This window comes from Pan troglodytes, chromosome 12 (assembly GCF_028858775.2).
Source record: "Pan troglodytes isolate AG18354 chromosome 12, NHGRI_mPanTro3-v2.0_pri, whole genome shotgun sequence".
Taxonomy (NCBI): domain Eukaryota; kingdom Metazoa; phylum Chordata; class Mammalia; order Primates; family Hominidae; genus Pan; species Pan troglodytes.
This window is the reverse complement of record NC_072410.2, coordinates 105,127,574-105,142,461: the sequence shown is the minus strand read 5'-3', so window position 1 is coordinate 105,142,461 and position 14,888 is coordinate 105,127,574. Positions and strand designations below refer to the sequence as shown.

The window sequence follows — 14,888 nt, the reverse complement described above, 5'->3', positions numbered from 1 at the left end:
AGGGCATAACACAGAAAAAATGTATAGTTACTTACAAAATATAAATATTAGTTAGCTTTCATTGCATCATCAAGAAAGGTACCATTGAATACGTACAAATATGAATGAACATGGCACAAGTACAGAGGAAGAAAAAGTACCCACATGCAATAATGGTGCTTATCTTGTTCCCACAGCTAAACATATTTTGCTCCTTATCTATCTCTTTTTAAAAACTAAATGCTCACCTCTTCTTTTATGTCATTTTGCACCTTTTGCTAACCATTTATTTCCACATGCTATAAAAACCCTGGTGTGATAGGAAGTCTGTAGGTGAGAACAAAATAGCACAACTTGTTTCAAATAATCCCCAATTCTGCTAATCATGCTTTTGGTGCTATAATATCCTGGGGTAAAACAACCATGTGTAACATATGCACGTGTGTGTGTGTGTGTATATATATATATGCACACAACCAATCATGTTACAAGGAAGATAGTTCAATCAATACCAGCAGTCATCTAATTCTTTTTGAGTATTTCCTAATATTTTATAAGAAATGAAAAGAGAATCAAAACAAACCTGTTGCACTTTTAAGTTTATAAGATCGACTTCCATCTATGCTGATGTGTTGCTGTATAAGTATAGAGTTACCATACACACTGGCTTTAAAGGCATCATCTCCTCTGTTCCTCAATGTTATTGAGATATCTGCAGAGCTGAAAGAATGAGGTTGAGCTAAGTTACATGAAGATACAGTGTAATTACAATACTAGGTTGCCACAGTTTTCAAATTTTTCAAAACCACCAAATAATTTGGCCAATTCATTTGCAAATTAGCTTTACATCAACAGCTGACACTGATTGTTCACTACAGCATAACGTTAACGATACTGTGCCTAACAAAAAAATAAAGTTGAGAATAAGTGAAGCTTCAAAAAAATAATTGACTGACTATTCTATCCATAATAGAAATAGCACATCTGCACAAAAACCATTAAGTTTCGGTTGTTTCAAGACATGTAGATAAGTTATACATTTTCCTATAAAAATCATATAATCAAAATTATACTGCCTGACTACTGTAAGTTATATAAAGCATCATGCTTGACAGTAGGCCTTTAAAGAATGATGAAGTAAGAATTATGGTAAAGTAGTTAACATTTTCAAAGGGGATTAGAATTAAGAAAGGTAATTTTAATTTTTCAATTACTTGGCAATAAAAAATAAAACCATTTGATATCAAGAAGTGTAACTAGGCAGGGCACAGTGGCTCACACCTGTAATCCCAGCACTCTGCGAGGCCAAGGTGGATGGATCACTTGAGGTCAGGAGTTCGACACCAGCCTGGCCAACACGGCGAAACCCCATCTCTACAAAAAATACAAAAATTAGCCGGGCATGGTAGTGCATGCCTGTAATCCCAGCTACTCGGGAAGCTGAGCCAGAAGAATCGCTTGAACCCAGGAGGCAGAGGTTGCAGTGAGCTGAGATCGTGCCATTGCACTCCAGCCTGGGCGAGAGAGAGAGACTCGGTCTCAAAAAAAAAAAGAAAAAAGAAACTAAAGCCCAAAATTTCTTAAAGCTTTACTGGCATTAAAAAGACGTATTTTAAAATAGTACAATGCAGCTAAACACACATATAAAATGATGAGTATAAATCTGCCTAACCAATAGGCTCTGTTATAGTTTTTAAAGTTTTAAAGATGTTTTAGGGACTTACAGCCACGCATATTTTAAGATCTATAGGAGTAAAAAAAAAAATCTTTATTTGTGTACTCCAACTTGTGTTAAAATAAGACTTGGTAGAAAAACAAAGATGCTGATGAAGGACATTAATAAAGATATAATTTTCTTACACATAAAAGCAGATATTTTACCTGGTTCATATGAGCATCTGTCAAAATGCTAAAGTCCCTTAATATAAAAGTGTTTTAATTGGTAATTAAACGAAACCTTTAACAGAACAAACTTGCTTTTGTGAATTTGTAATCATACTCTAAAACTGTTCCCATTTGTGGGAAATGCAGGAAGAAATATTCCAGATGAGCTTCATTGTGAATTACTGCTAAGACAGTAGACACAGTGAAGTGTTTGCTCTGTTGCTCCACCATCCTTTTCTGTACAAGTGCCCTAGCAGAAAGGGCTTAGCAACGATATAATTTTCCATCCCATCCTCTTGGGATTGAGCTAAATATAGAAATTTTTTACCAACTAAGCAATCAGATTTTCTTCTTTAAAAAATCAAACTAAGAAAATGTGGTTAAAAAAATTTCAGAATTCTGTAGTTTAGTTGATATTGTACCAATGGTAATTGTATAGCTTTGATAAATGCATCTTAGTTACGTAAGATATCTACATTAAGGAAAACTGGGTGAAGGATATACAGAAAATTGTACTATCTTTGCAACATTTCTGTAAATCTACAATTATTTCAAAATAAAAAGGTTTTAAAAAATCAAATTAAGACATGATCAAGTCGAGAGATGGTGAATCCTGGGAGCTACAAAGTTATGGAGCCTCTAGACCTAGAGAAACCAATCTGGGGCATTATAGTCTGATAAGAAAATAGAAAAGTCTGAATAGAACAGATAAGCTCTTTGGAAACCACTTAGGCAGGCTAATAAAAAGACATAACATACTCACAGATACTGGCAGTGAACCAGAGGGACAGAAAACATAAGATCACTTCCTTATACACATACACCTACAGACTAGGACAGTAAGACTTATAAATGCCTGCACATGCAAAGACACACAGCAACAAAGATTAGCAAAAAATAAGAAAGTACACATACTTGAGACAGTGATGGAGAGAAACACACTCACTTACCTGTACACTTTTCACAAGGAGAGACAGGAGAGCATAGTGCACACACACAGAACTACAGCCAATTAAGTTAGGATTGTGAGGGAAGTGCACAGAGGAGAGTTGCAGAACAAACCAAAGGGAGGGAGAGGAAGACAGAGGTCCAGAGACAAGACACACAGAGACAGCCAGAGATGCAATTAAAAGAAAGCCCCAGAGAGAGAAGTGACTCGGTTCTTACAGGGTCTCAGTCTGGTCCCTCAAGAGACCCCGCAGTATTTCCTCTCTGCAGTTTCATGAATATATATCCCTGCATCTTTATGGTAAATATCCTTTCCTAGAGCTACCTTGAATAAATTGGTGTGGTTTTTCTATAAAAACAATATTACCTAATTAAGACAGATATGCCTCAGAAAAATCAATTAATGGGATTTTTTAAAAGCTCCCCAAGTTGATTCTAATGAACGGTTAAGGTTGAGAACCACTGAAGTATGAGGGGAAGGGCGGCTGGCCTCTGATAATGTAGCTAATGAATATTTTATTTCATTAGCTAGTATGATTACTTGGCATTAAGTTACAGTACCTCATGAAAACATTTCTTAAATGACTACATATATTTGCTCTCTGAATTATCAAACACCTCTCTTGATTACCAAACACCTACTTTATTATCTTCATTCCTAGCTACTCCTTGTATTTAAACTATCTTTAGTACAGTGAGAACTTCAGAGGCACTGACATCCTACTGCTATATAAATTTTCTTTTCTTTTTTTCTTTTTGATACAGAGTCTCACTCTGTTGCCCAGGCTGGAGTGCAGTGGCATGATCTCGGCTCACTGCAATCTCCGCCTCCCAGGTTCAAATGATTCTCCTGCCTCAGCCTCCCCAATAGCTGAGATTACAGGCACCCACCACCACATCCAGCTAATTTTTGTATTTTTAGTAGAGACAGGGTTTCGCCATGTTGGCCAGGCTAGTCTTGAACTCCTGACCTCAAGTGATCTGCCCAACTCGGGCTCGAAAGTGCTAGGATTACAAGTGTGAGCCACAGTGCCTGGCCTGCTATGTGAATCTAATAAATACAAGAAAGCAAAATACTTCTAAAAAATAACATTTATAAAAAAGCCTCATAATTACTGCTAAACAAACAAACAAAAAAACCACTTCTGCAGGAAGACAGAGACAACTGAGCTGGGTACTAGCTCTGCAGTCTTCCCCTTTACACTGATACGGTCTGCGCTGATGCTCAATTTGGGTCAACAGCCATAGAGCCCAATGAGTGAAAAGAGAGACTATCTATGAGATTTTTTTCAGAATGACAACACAAACAAGCAGTGCCACAGTAAGAATTTGGCTTCTTTCTCAACTCAGGAACAATCTATCTACACGGAAGTAACTGGCAGCAGTGCACATCAATGAGAACAAGGAATAAGAAAAGTCATATAAAAAGATGATACAACTGCTCCTTCTCTGGGTCACCAGCTCATCTGTAATAAGTTCTGTATCCCTGACTAAATAAATCAGGAACATAAAACAAGAGAATGAGTTTTTGTCCCTCTATAACCCTTGTGCCACAGCTGATGTCAAAAATTAGACTACTGCAAAGACCCCAAGGCTACCAGCTTTGGTATTAGGAAGGCCAAGGGAGGGAACAGTAAACTGTATATGTTTAAAGAGAATCTAAATAGCAAAGGGCATGAGGCCTTGGGTCACTGAGAAAGGTTTTCATGTGAAGAGATACATTAGGAGGATTCATTCAGTCCCTGTGTCACTGCAAAGGCTTGGTGGATAATTAGAAGGATGAGTCCCAGGCAATGTCTCAAGGTTCAGTTCTCTGGCTTCTTCTAACAGTATTAGGCAAGCATCTCCAAGGAGAGTTGAAATATCCCAAGAAAGGAGGCCCACAGCCCAAGTGTCACAAATGGCGAGTGTAATGTTAGAGATGGGGGAAGGGAGGGATAGAGTCCTTAGAACTACCTCAAACTTGTGCTGGACCACACTGACAACCATTCTTCAGGCAAAGTGAGACTCCTTCATAGACTTTAGATGTGCAATAGAGTAAGAGCAGAACTAAAAACCTCAACAAGCTGATTCTGCAAAAAAGTGATGACAGAATCAGAGACTATAAAAACAAGGGAAATTTTATAAATGCCAAATGTTTTCAATGAGGAAGGGGATAGATAAGAACAATAAAGATGTGGAAAAGCTCTGCTTTTAGTTAGTTTTTTAGACAGAAGACTGAGCTAAGGTTAGAGTTTCTAGCTGTCACTAACTGTGTTTTAAAATATATTTCCCCCAATTTTGTATTGGAAAAGAAAAAATAAAATATAACTATTTCACTCTACAGGCAGCCATGTCCTTAGAAGTCGGTGATTTGTTTAAGCTAGTCTTTTTTTATTAAATAGTATTCAGAGGACAGGTCTCAGAGAGAAGCTTCTACCCCGGTCTAAGTACTTCTCAAATGGGGGGAAAAAAGTATTTAACTGAGAAAACATTTAACAGTGTATAAAAAATAATTTCTTCTTAAAGACTGTATCTGAAAATTCAACGTGCTATCTGGCCAAGTAGACTGGGTGATTGTTTGCACAGCTAAGAAATGGATAGTTAAGTATAATGAACTGTGGCTGAGTGTGGTGGCTCACACCTGTAATTCCAGCACTTTGGGAGGCCAAAGCAGGTAGATCACTTGAGCCCAGGAGTTGAGCCCAGGAGTTCGAGGCCAGGCCCCTTCTCTACTAAAAATACGAAAAAAAAAAAAAAAATTAGCCAGGCGTGGTGGCATGGCTGTAGTCCCAGCTACTTGGGAGGGTGAGGCATGAGAATCACTTGAACCCGGGAGGTAGAGGTTGTAGTGAGCCAAGATTGCACTACTGCACTTCAGCCTGGGTGACAGAGTGAGACTCTGTCTCAAAAAAAAGAATTTCTCATGGATTCTAATGACTAGTAAATAATAATAATTAAAAAAAATTTTTAAATATAATGAACTGAAATAGAGTTGATACTATTAACTTAAAGGTGTTAAAATAACTAATTTTTTGCTACAGACATCATTTTGGTTGGTGGTGAGAGGAAGACTTTGCTGGACTGGGGCCCCATGAAGTGGAGACAGAAACTATGCTGGAAATTGTTATCAAATAGTTTTTTCCCAAGGCCATAGGCCATGGGAAATAATCTTGTGTGTATCTTTTCTTCTTTTTTTTTGAGTGAATTTGGAAATCTTGGCTTAAGGTTAAGATTCCTAAGGCTTCTGAGGAATACATAAGAAATCTGCAGGCCTGATTCACATCCTGTCTTTGTTCTATTCTTTAGTAATAAAATAGAAGGTAAATGGATATAACACTGAGCAGAATGAAAAGTCTACTGAATGAGAAAAAAGATATTAGTGTTAATTATGAAAGTTTCAAAAGTTCTCCGCACTGGGCATGAGAAGAAGGAATGGGAGTAGCCTCATGCTAGAAGATGTATGACAGCATTTGGGGCATTTTGCTGTTATGAAAAACAAAGATCCCTTCAGAGGTATCTGGGGCAGTATGGAAAAGAATGAAGAGACAAGCCTGAAGACAGAACAGCTAGTGGACAAAAAGCAGTGAGTCCATGATGATGCAAACTGGACAATTCACATATAGCTATGTGATGGCAACCTATGACAAAAAGAAATATAAATGTAAAGCCAAAGAGAGTAGTGATATGACTATTCACCAAGGGTCTGGGATAGACTAAAAACAGATCTGTCATTGTGGTCCTCAAATTAAACTCACTGGCAACCTACTTGGTTAAAGGGTATAAAATCAGAGTCAAAAAGTAGAATTCTTATTTTGGGACTTCTTAGAGAGCTAAAGACAGAAGTTTTGTGCAGGGACACTTTGGCTGGTCACTGATTTTGCTCTCCCTACTATCGTATCAATGTGGACTCACTGATGCTGGGTTTGGGTCAATAGTCAGGAATTCGCAAGGTTTATAAACACTTGTTAAACAGGGTACATAGATTTATCACAGCCATTTCTTTCAGCAAGTAACAGAAGCAAGATGGCCAGGCACATGGCAATAGGTTACACAAGCTATCTGTCTTGAGAGGGTAACAGGCAACAGTGAGCCATGCCAGCAACAAGGGGTAAAAGAAAGGAATGAAAAAATAGGACACCTCTGCTCCTGTTCTGGGAAGGCACTTCATTTCCAGTCATGTCTATGTGAACTGGGAATCTAAAGTAACTGTTTTCTTACTAAAGAATTGAAAATAGATGGTAGAAAGCAAACACTTACTTCTGTCCATCTTTCACAAAACCTTTTAAAGAGGATCCTCTATTAGTAGCAACTGCTCTTCCACCAAGACCAACTATGAGAGCTGTGAGTACTGCACTCTTCCCACCTAAAGAAACAGATGTTGAAGAAATCACATTCATTAAAAGAAAAAGGAAAAAGCTGACTCCTACCATGTAATGCAAAAAGATTTATGAATGAGACGCACTTTAAAACAAAATGTTAAAATTCAACTCTAATTTTCTTCCCGTGCAAAGCAACAACTTAAAAAAAAAAGTTATATATGTAAGGAAAAATTGAACTGCCATTATTAGCAAAAAAATAGTACATTTCAGGAATCAAATTTTTGCCACTAAAAAGAAAATGGTAAAAATTGTTGTGACACCTTTCCAACCTAAAACTTTCATTGTACCACCTTGGCCTATCAACCTAATAAATGAATCATCCCTCTATTTACACGTATATTATTAATTCATCTAATTTTTATGACATTCTATTGGCACAATCATTGCTCACTGTAACCTCGGACTCCTGGGCTCAAGCTATCCTCCTGCCTCAGCCTCCTCAATAGCCGGGATTACAGGCACACATCACTATGCCCGGCTAATTTTTTTTTGTAGAGACACAGTGTTGGTATGTTGCCCAGGGTGGTCTCAAACTCCTAGTTCTCAAGCGATCCTCCTGCCTTAGCCTCTCAAAGCACTGTGATTATAGATGTGAGCCACTGGGCCCAGCCAGAAACCACGGTTAATATCCCTCAAAAGTAAGCTCCATGTGGACAGGAATATTGTCTCTTTCATTCAATACTGTATCCCTAATATTAGCACATAATAAGTACTTGCATTATTTGTTGAATGAATGAACTTAAGTAGAAAAAAATCAGCAAAGTCATATACATGTTTTTATATAATATTTTGACACTTATTATTTGTAACTTGAATATTATTCATTTTCTAGCTCTTTGAGAATTTGAGAAGTGTACTTCTTTATACCCTAACAGATCTAAAATATTACAAGCTGAGGGCTAGGTATGGTGGCTCATACCTGTAATCCCAGCGTTTTGGGAGGCTGAGGTGGGAGGCTCATCTGAGACCAGAGAGACCAGCCTGAGCAACAGAGAAACACCTGGTCACTACAAAAAATAAAATGAAGCAGGCAGGCTGGGCACAGTGGTTCACGCCTGTAATCACAGCACTTCGGGAGGCCAAGGCAGGTGGATCACTTGAGGCCAGGGGTTCGAGACCAGTCTGGCCAACATAGTGAAACCCCATTTCTACTAAAAATACAAAAAGTAGCTGGGAGTGGTGGTGCACACTTGTAATCCCAGCTATTTGGGAGGCTAAGGTGGGAGGATTACTTGAACCTGGGAGGTAGAGGTTACAGTGAGCCAAGATAGCACCACTGCACTCCAGCCTGGGCAATAAAGCAAGATTCTGTCTCAAAAAAATAAATAAATAAATTAGGAAGGCATAGTGGCATGTGCCTGTGGTCCTAGCTACCTTCAAAGCTGAGGCAAGAGGATAGCTTGAGCCCAGGAGTTCAAGGCTGCAATGAGCTATGATCACACCAGTGTAGTCCAGCCTGGGTGACCCGGAGAGAGAGATCCTTTCTCTTTAAACACACACACACACACATACACACACACACACACACACACACACACACACACAGAATATGGTAACCATTTTCTGAACTCCATTCAACCAATCCAATCAACTACTATTAGCCCATTATCTTCTGCAAAGTAACACAAAGTAACTAACACACACCACTGATTAACCCAATTTATTTCCTGGAATGCCTTTAAAGTTCCTATTCTAACTCTCTTTTCTTCATTACCAAATGCACTGCCTCCACTATTTGCATTATTTCCTCTTCTATTAGGTTTTATTAATAAAAATCATTGTTTCAAAAGTTAAAAGACCTAACTTCAGAACCCATCAGTATTTATTTCTTGTCCCATGTGACCCCTCTAAAACAGTGATCCCCTTGTCCATCTGTTTCTCCTAGAGATACTTTCTTCCTGACTGAATGATAAAGTAAGAAAAACAACAAAAGGGACTGCAGAGCTACACATAACCTAGCTTCCTATTCTAGCATTGTCACCAGTTGGTAGACTCTGGCAAGCCTCCTCTCCCTGTGTACCTTCTCAGCCCAGCAGCCAACACCTCATTCTTGGCGGGCCTACCACAGAACTGCCCAGAAACTTTCTGCCTTCTGTATTTTTCCCCTTCTAATCCATTGTCCACAATGTGGTCAGTTTGTTTCAAGAATTGTGGCCATGCCATTCCTTTACTCAAAAACTTTAATTGTGGCCGGGCGCAGTGGCTCACACCTGTTAATCCCAGCACTCTGCGAAGCCGAGGTGGGCAGATCACTTGAGCTCAGGAGTTTGAGATCAGCCTGGCCAACATGGTGAAACCCCGTCTCTACTAAAAATACAAAAATTAGCCAGGCGTGAAGGCACGCTAATCCCAGTTACTCACAAGGCTGAAACAGGAGAATCGCTTGAACCTGGGAGGCAGAGGTTGCATTGAGCCGAGATCGCACCACTGCACTCCAACCTGGGCGATAGAGGGAGACTCTGTCTCAAAAAAACAAAAAAAAAAACAAAAAAAAAACAAAAAAACCCCAAACCACCAAACAACAAACAAAACTCTAATTGGTTCCCCACTGTCTTCAAAATAAAACTTCAAACTCTTTAACATGACATTCAAGATCCTCAACAATATTGCCTAGAGCATGACTCTCCACAGTCAGCTTCTGCTTCTCTCCACTGTCCACCATACAATAAACCATATAAGGTTATTCACCAGTTCCTATACACATCTACCTCTACTCCTCCAAACCTTAGCTAATGAGCAATCTTTGCCTGGAACATCTCAGCTTCTTCTTGCCAATAAGACCTAAATAATCGATAATTTTCATTCAAGAACTGGCACAAATACCACCTCCTCTTAAAGCATTTATTGGCCACCTGGTGAGAACTACTTTTATGTTTGGATTGCCAAGTCACTTCATTTGTGCTCTTACAATGTTTAGTAAGGCAAGACACAAGGCTGCCTCAACTGCAATGAGGATCGCTTGTCTACCCTTCTATGGTACAGATTCCAAGATAAATAGATTAAAAACATAAGCAGGAAATGTTTATCCCTATTGCTTAAGTAATGTACCTAGAGTTAACTCAGTATTTTCTTTAAGTGTACACTGGCAGCAAATACCAAGAATATTCATAACCACAAGTTATACATATATAGAAAAAATACTTATTAGCACTAATAGTCACCTATTTCAAAAAGTTAATGTACTCTAATCTCAAAGTACTGCTCAAAGTCAAACGGGAAGGGAAAAAACACTTACTTCCATTGTTGCCAACAACAAAGTTGACATTAGAACCAAACTTAAAAGGTCCAAGCATTGAATGACACATGAAGTTTTTTAGGTGAATACTCTCAATTATTCCAACTTCTGCTGCAGTCTATTAATAAAAAACAATGGGAGAAAATGGTCAATCTAATTCACTCATTATAACCATTCAAGCATTGTTGGCATCAGAAAGACTAGCACCATCACCAATGAAAAAATTTACAGAAAGTGAATAATGGTAACTTCAATGAATAAGATGAAATTAAATGGGAACCTTCTATGAGTCAGTACTCATTCTAAAATCTTTAAAGGATTTAAAAGTGTATCACCAGGTTTCTTAATATTGGCAATGACACTTTGGGTCTGATAATTTTTTGTTAGTGGAGGGGGTTTGTCTTGTGCATTGCAGAATGTTTAGTGGCATCCCCAGCCTCTACCCACTAGATGCCGGCAACACATACCTGCCCCTAAGTTGTGACAACCAAAAATATGTCCAGACATTGCTAAATGTCCCTGGGGGGCGCAAAAGGGAGAGAGAAGAATCCCCTTTGTTGAGAACTGCTATCCCAATTGGCATAGTAAAACTTCCTATATACTTTATTTAGAATACCTCTGAAAGATGACGATCCAGCCATGCATTCAACACTGAATTCACTATCTGACATTCACTATTTCAATTCAGAGAGCAGAGTACATGTTCTTAAAAAGTAAAGCCTGCTCTTCTTGTGACTTTGTCACTTATTATGGCAACTGTGTGACTTTTGGCAATGTATAAAGAATATACAGTTTCCAAGTCCATAAAACAGGAATAATATTTCCTATACTATAAATATTATATCAGCATTAAGTTAGATAAGGTTTACAAATGGTTTAACCAAGAGTTTGGCAAATGGTAGTCACTTGCACTTTGTAGTTATCTAAGTACCAGAACAAATCAGCCTTATTTTATCAGGTCTTCTAATTTTTTTGAAGACCATTTTCAAGTCTCCAGGTATTTTAAAGATTTCTTTAAAAACTCCCTGGCTCTCTTCTTCTGGACATACGTCTTATTAAACAGTAGAAAACATTTACATCCTTGTATGAGTAGAACACTGGAAATCATGGTTGACGAATTTTTAAAATATTTTTATTTTTAAATAATAACAGATTCACGTGCAATCCTTAATGAGATCCTGTGTACCCTTTACTCAGTTTCCGCCCATTGTAACATCTTGCAGAGCTAAAGTACAATATCACAACCAAGATACTGACATTGACATAGTCAAAATACAGAATATTTCCATCATCACCAGGATCCCACATGTTGCCCTTTTATAGTCACATCCACATCCCACCTTAACCCTGACCCACAATCTGTTCATTTCTATTAACTTTGCCCTTTCTAAAATGTTAAATAAATGGAAACAGACAAAATGTAGCCTCTTGGGACTGGCTTTTTCCACTCAGCCTAATTCTCTGTTGTTGCCTATATCGGTAGTTCGCTCCTTTTTATTGTTAAGCTATATTTTATGGTATGGATGTACCAAGGTATATTTACTAGTTCCTTTGCCTTTTCACCTAAATTTTAGAATAAAATATATACCTACAAAATATCTTGCTGAGGTTTTAATAGAACTGCATTTAAATTTACATATCATTTTGGGGGAGAATTGACATAATTTCTATATTGAGCTGTCTAATCCATGAGTAAGTATGTGTCTCCATTTATTCAGGTATTCTTTGATTCCCTTCATCAGCACAATATAATTTTTACCATATTAGTCCTGTACATATTTTGCTAGCTTTAGACCTAACTAAGTATTTCATTTTTTAATACTTAATTTTTTAAGAGTAGTTTTAGGTTCACAGCAAAATTGAGAGGAAGATACAAAAATATCCTATATACCCCCTACCCCCACACATGCATAGTCTCCCTCATTATCAACATCCACTATCAGCGTGGTACATGTGTTACAGATGATGAACCCACACTAACACATCATTATCAACCCAAGTCCACAGTCTGTACTAGGGTTCACTCGATATTATTGTACATTCTATAGATTTGAACAAATTTATAATGACATGTTTCCACCATTTTAGTATAGTACAGTTATTTTTACTGCTCTAAAAATCCGGTGCTCAACCTATTCATCCCTCCCTTTCCTCAACCCCTAGCAACCAACCACTGATTTTTAACTCTCCATAGTTATGCCTTTTTCAGAATGTCATATAGTTGGAATCATACAGCATGTAGCCTTTTCTGACTGGCTTCTGTCACTTAGTAATATACGTTTAAGGTTCCTCTATGTCTTTTCATGGCTTAATAGCTTAATACTAATAGTGCATCATCTGGATATACCAGAGTTTATTTATCCATTTATCTACTGAAGGACATTTTGGTTGCCTCCAAGTTTTGGTAATTATGAATAAAGCTGTTATAAACATGAATGCACAGGTTTTCATGTGGACGTAAGTTTTCAACTCCTTTGAGTAAATACTAAGGAATTCAACTGCTGGACTGTATGGTAAGAGGATGTTTGGTTTTGTAAGAAACTGCCAAAGTGTGTTCCAAAGTGGCTGGACATTCTCACCAGCAATGAATGAGAGTTCCTGTTGCTCCACATCCTTGTCAGCATTTGGTGCTCTCAGTGGTTTGAACTATTGCCATTTTATCAGGTGTGTTGGTATCTCAATGTTGTTTTAATTTGCATCGCCCCAAAGTGGTTCGTTTTTTTTTGAGTGATTGAAAATGGTATTTTGAATTTTAACGTCCATGTGTTCAACGCCAGTATATAAAAGTAAAGCATTTTAAAAATACCTTATCCTATAACTTTGCTGAATGTATTTATTCATGTTAAGAGTTTTTTGTAGATTCCTTGAGATTTTTTATGTAGATAATGAACAAATGGATTATCTACATAATCTGCAAACAGAGACAGTTTTTGTGTGTGTTTTTCCTTTCCAAACTCTATACCTTCTGTTTCCTTGATTTGTTTGCACTGCTAGATTTTCTAGCACTATGTTGAATAAGTGACAGAAGCAAACACCTTTGTCTTCTTCCTGATCTTTGGGGAAAAGTATCCAATGTTTTACCATTAAGTATAATGTTAGCTGTCAGTTTTTTTGTGAGTGCTCTTTAACATGTTGAGGAAGTTCCAGTCTATTCTTATTTTTCTGAGAGTTTTAGTCATGAACAGGTGTTGAATTTTATCAAACACTTTTGCTGCACTGAGTGATATAATCATGTGATTTTTCTTCTTTAGCCTGTAACATGGTGAATCACAATGATTGATTTTTGGATACCAAATCAGGCTTGTATACCTAAAATAAACCCATTAATTATGACGTATAATTCTTTTTACATATAGTTGGCTTTTCCTATCTGCGGGTTCTGCAGATGTGAATACACAGGGCAGATTATAAGGGACTTCAGCATCAGTGGATTTTGGTCTGAAGCGGAGTCCTGTGAACCAATCCTGCTTGAATACCAAGTAACAACTACATTGCTGAATTCTCCTTGCAAATATTTTGTTCAGCATTTCTGCAACCATATCTATTAGGTATACTGGTTTTACAGTTTGCTTTTTTGGGGGTCCCTCATTGTCTGGTTTTGGCATCAAGATAATACATTGAAAAGTGTTCTCTTATGATTTTTGGAAAAGACTGTGTAGATTCATGTTAATTCTTCTTTAAATGTTTGGTATAATTCTCCAGTGAAACCAACTGGGCCTGTAGATTTCTTTCATAGGAATTTAAAAATATGAATTAAATCTCCTTAGTAGTTATAGGGCTATTCAAATGATCTATTTCATACTGGGTGACTTGTGGTAATTTTTCCTTTTTGAGGATTGGTCCACTTCACCTAAGTTGTCAAATTTATGTGTGTAGAGTTGCTAACTGTATTTCCTTACCCTTTGGATGTCTGCAGGGTCTGTGGACAGCCCTTATTTTATTCCCAATATTGGTAATTTGTGTCTTTTATCTTTTTGCATTTCTTGGTCTTACTAAAAGTTTGTCAATTTTATTCACGTTTCTATACATTCAGTTCTTTATTTTCTCTATTAATTTTTCTAATAATTAACATAAGCTTCAAAATTAGCCAGAACAGATTTTACCTCAACTTTTAAAAAATCATATTACTTTTTCTTGATTTTAAGTTATCACAGAATGTGATATGATGAATGTGACAAGAAAAACATATCAAAAAGCATAATTTTGTAATTTTTCGCTTACCAAAGTAGTACCTTTACATTCGTCTTCGTCACCATCTTTATCAAAATCCTCCAATTCTTCTTGTCTTGGCCTTTTGGCATTTTTAGGAGAGGAAAAATTTTCTTCCTTTCTTTTGGCCATCAGGTCTGAACAAATATTTATAGTAACAATGAAGTAAATCAAGTTCCATATACATTAAACTTAACAAAATAAATCTAACAAGGCTAATTAAACTTTAGGTACTATGTCCATCCATTTTTACCTTAAAAATTAAAGTAAAT

General features: G+C 37.2%; 1 protein-coding gene across 11 annotated transcripts in view; it reads right to left on the bottom strand.

Annotated features, from left to right (window-relative positions):
- Positions 1-14,888, bottom strand: part of SMC6 (structural maintenance of chromosomes 6) — an 87,438-nt gene that overhangs the window by 64,694 nt on the left and 7,856 nt on the right. For 6 of the 11 annotated variants that reach the window (XR_010149625.1, XR_010149626.1, XM_054677695.2 and 3 more), the window contains exons 2-6: positions 14,629-14,753; positions 10,408-10,525; positions 9,534-9,611; positions 7,051-7,156; positions 563-699 (exon numbers count right to left, since the gene is read on the bottom strand). Coding sequence is in view for 8 of the 11 variants with exons in the window: in XM_054677695.2 (XP_054533670.1) it covers positions 563-699; positions 7,051-7,156; positions 9,534-9,611; positions 10,408-10,525; positions 14,629-14,748 (559 nt within the window). In the remaining 3 variants the exon portion in view is untranslated. The remainder of the gene's footprint in view (positions 1-562; positions 700-7,050; positions 7,157-9,533; positions 9,612-10,407; positions 10,526-14,628; positions 14,754-14,888) is intronic. The other 5 variants (XR_010149627.1, XM_001136387.7, XM_016947633.4 and 2 more) reach the window with 1 other exon arrangement.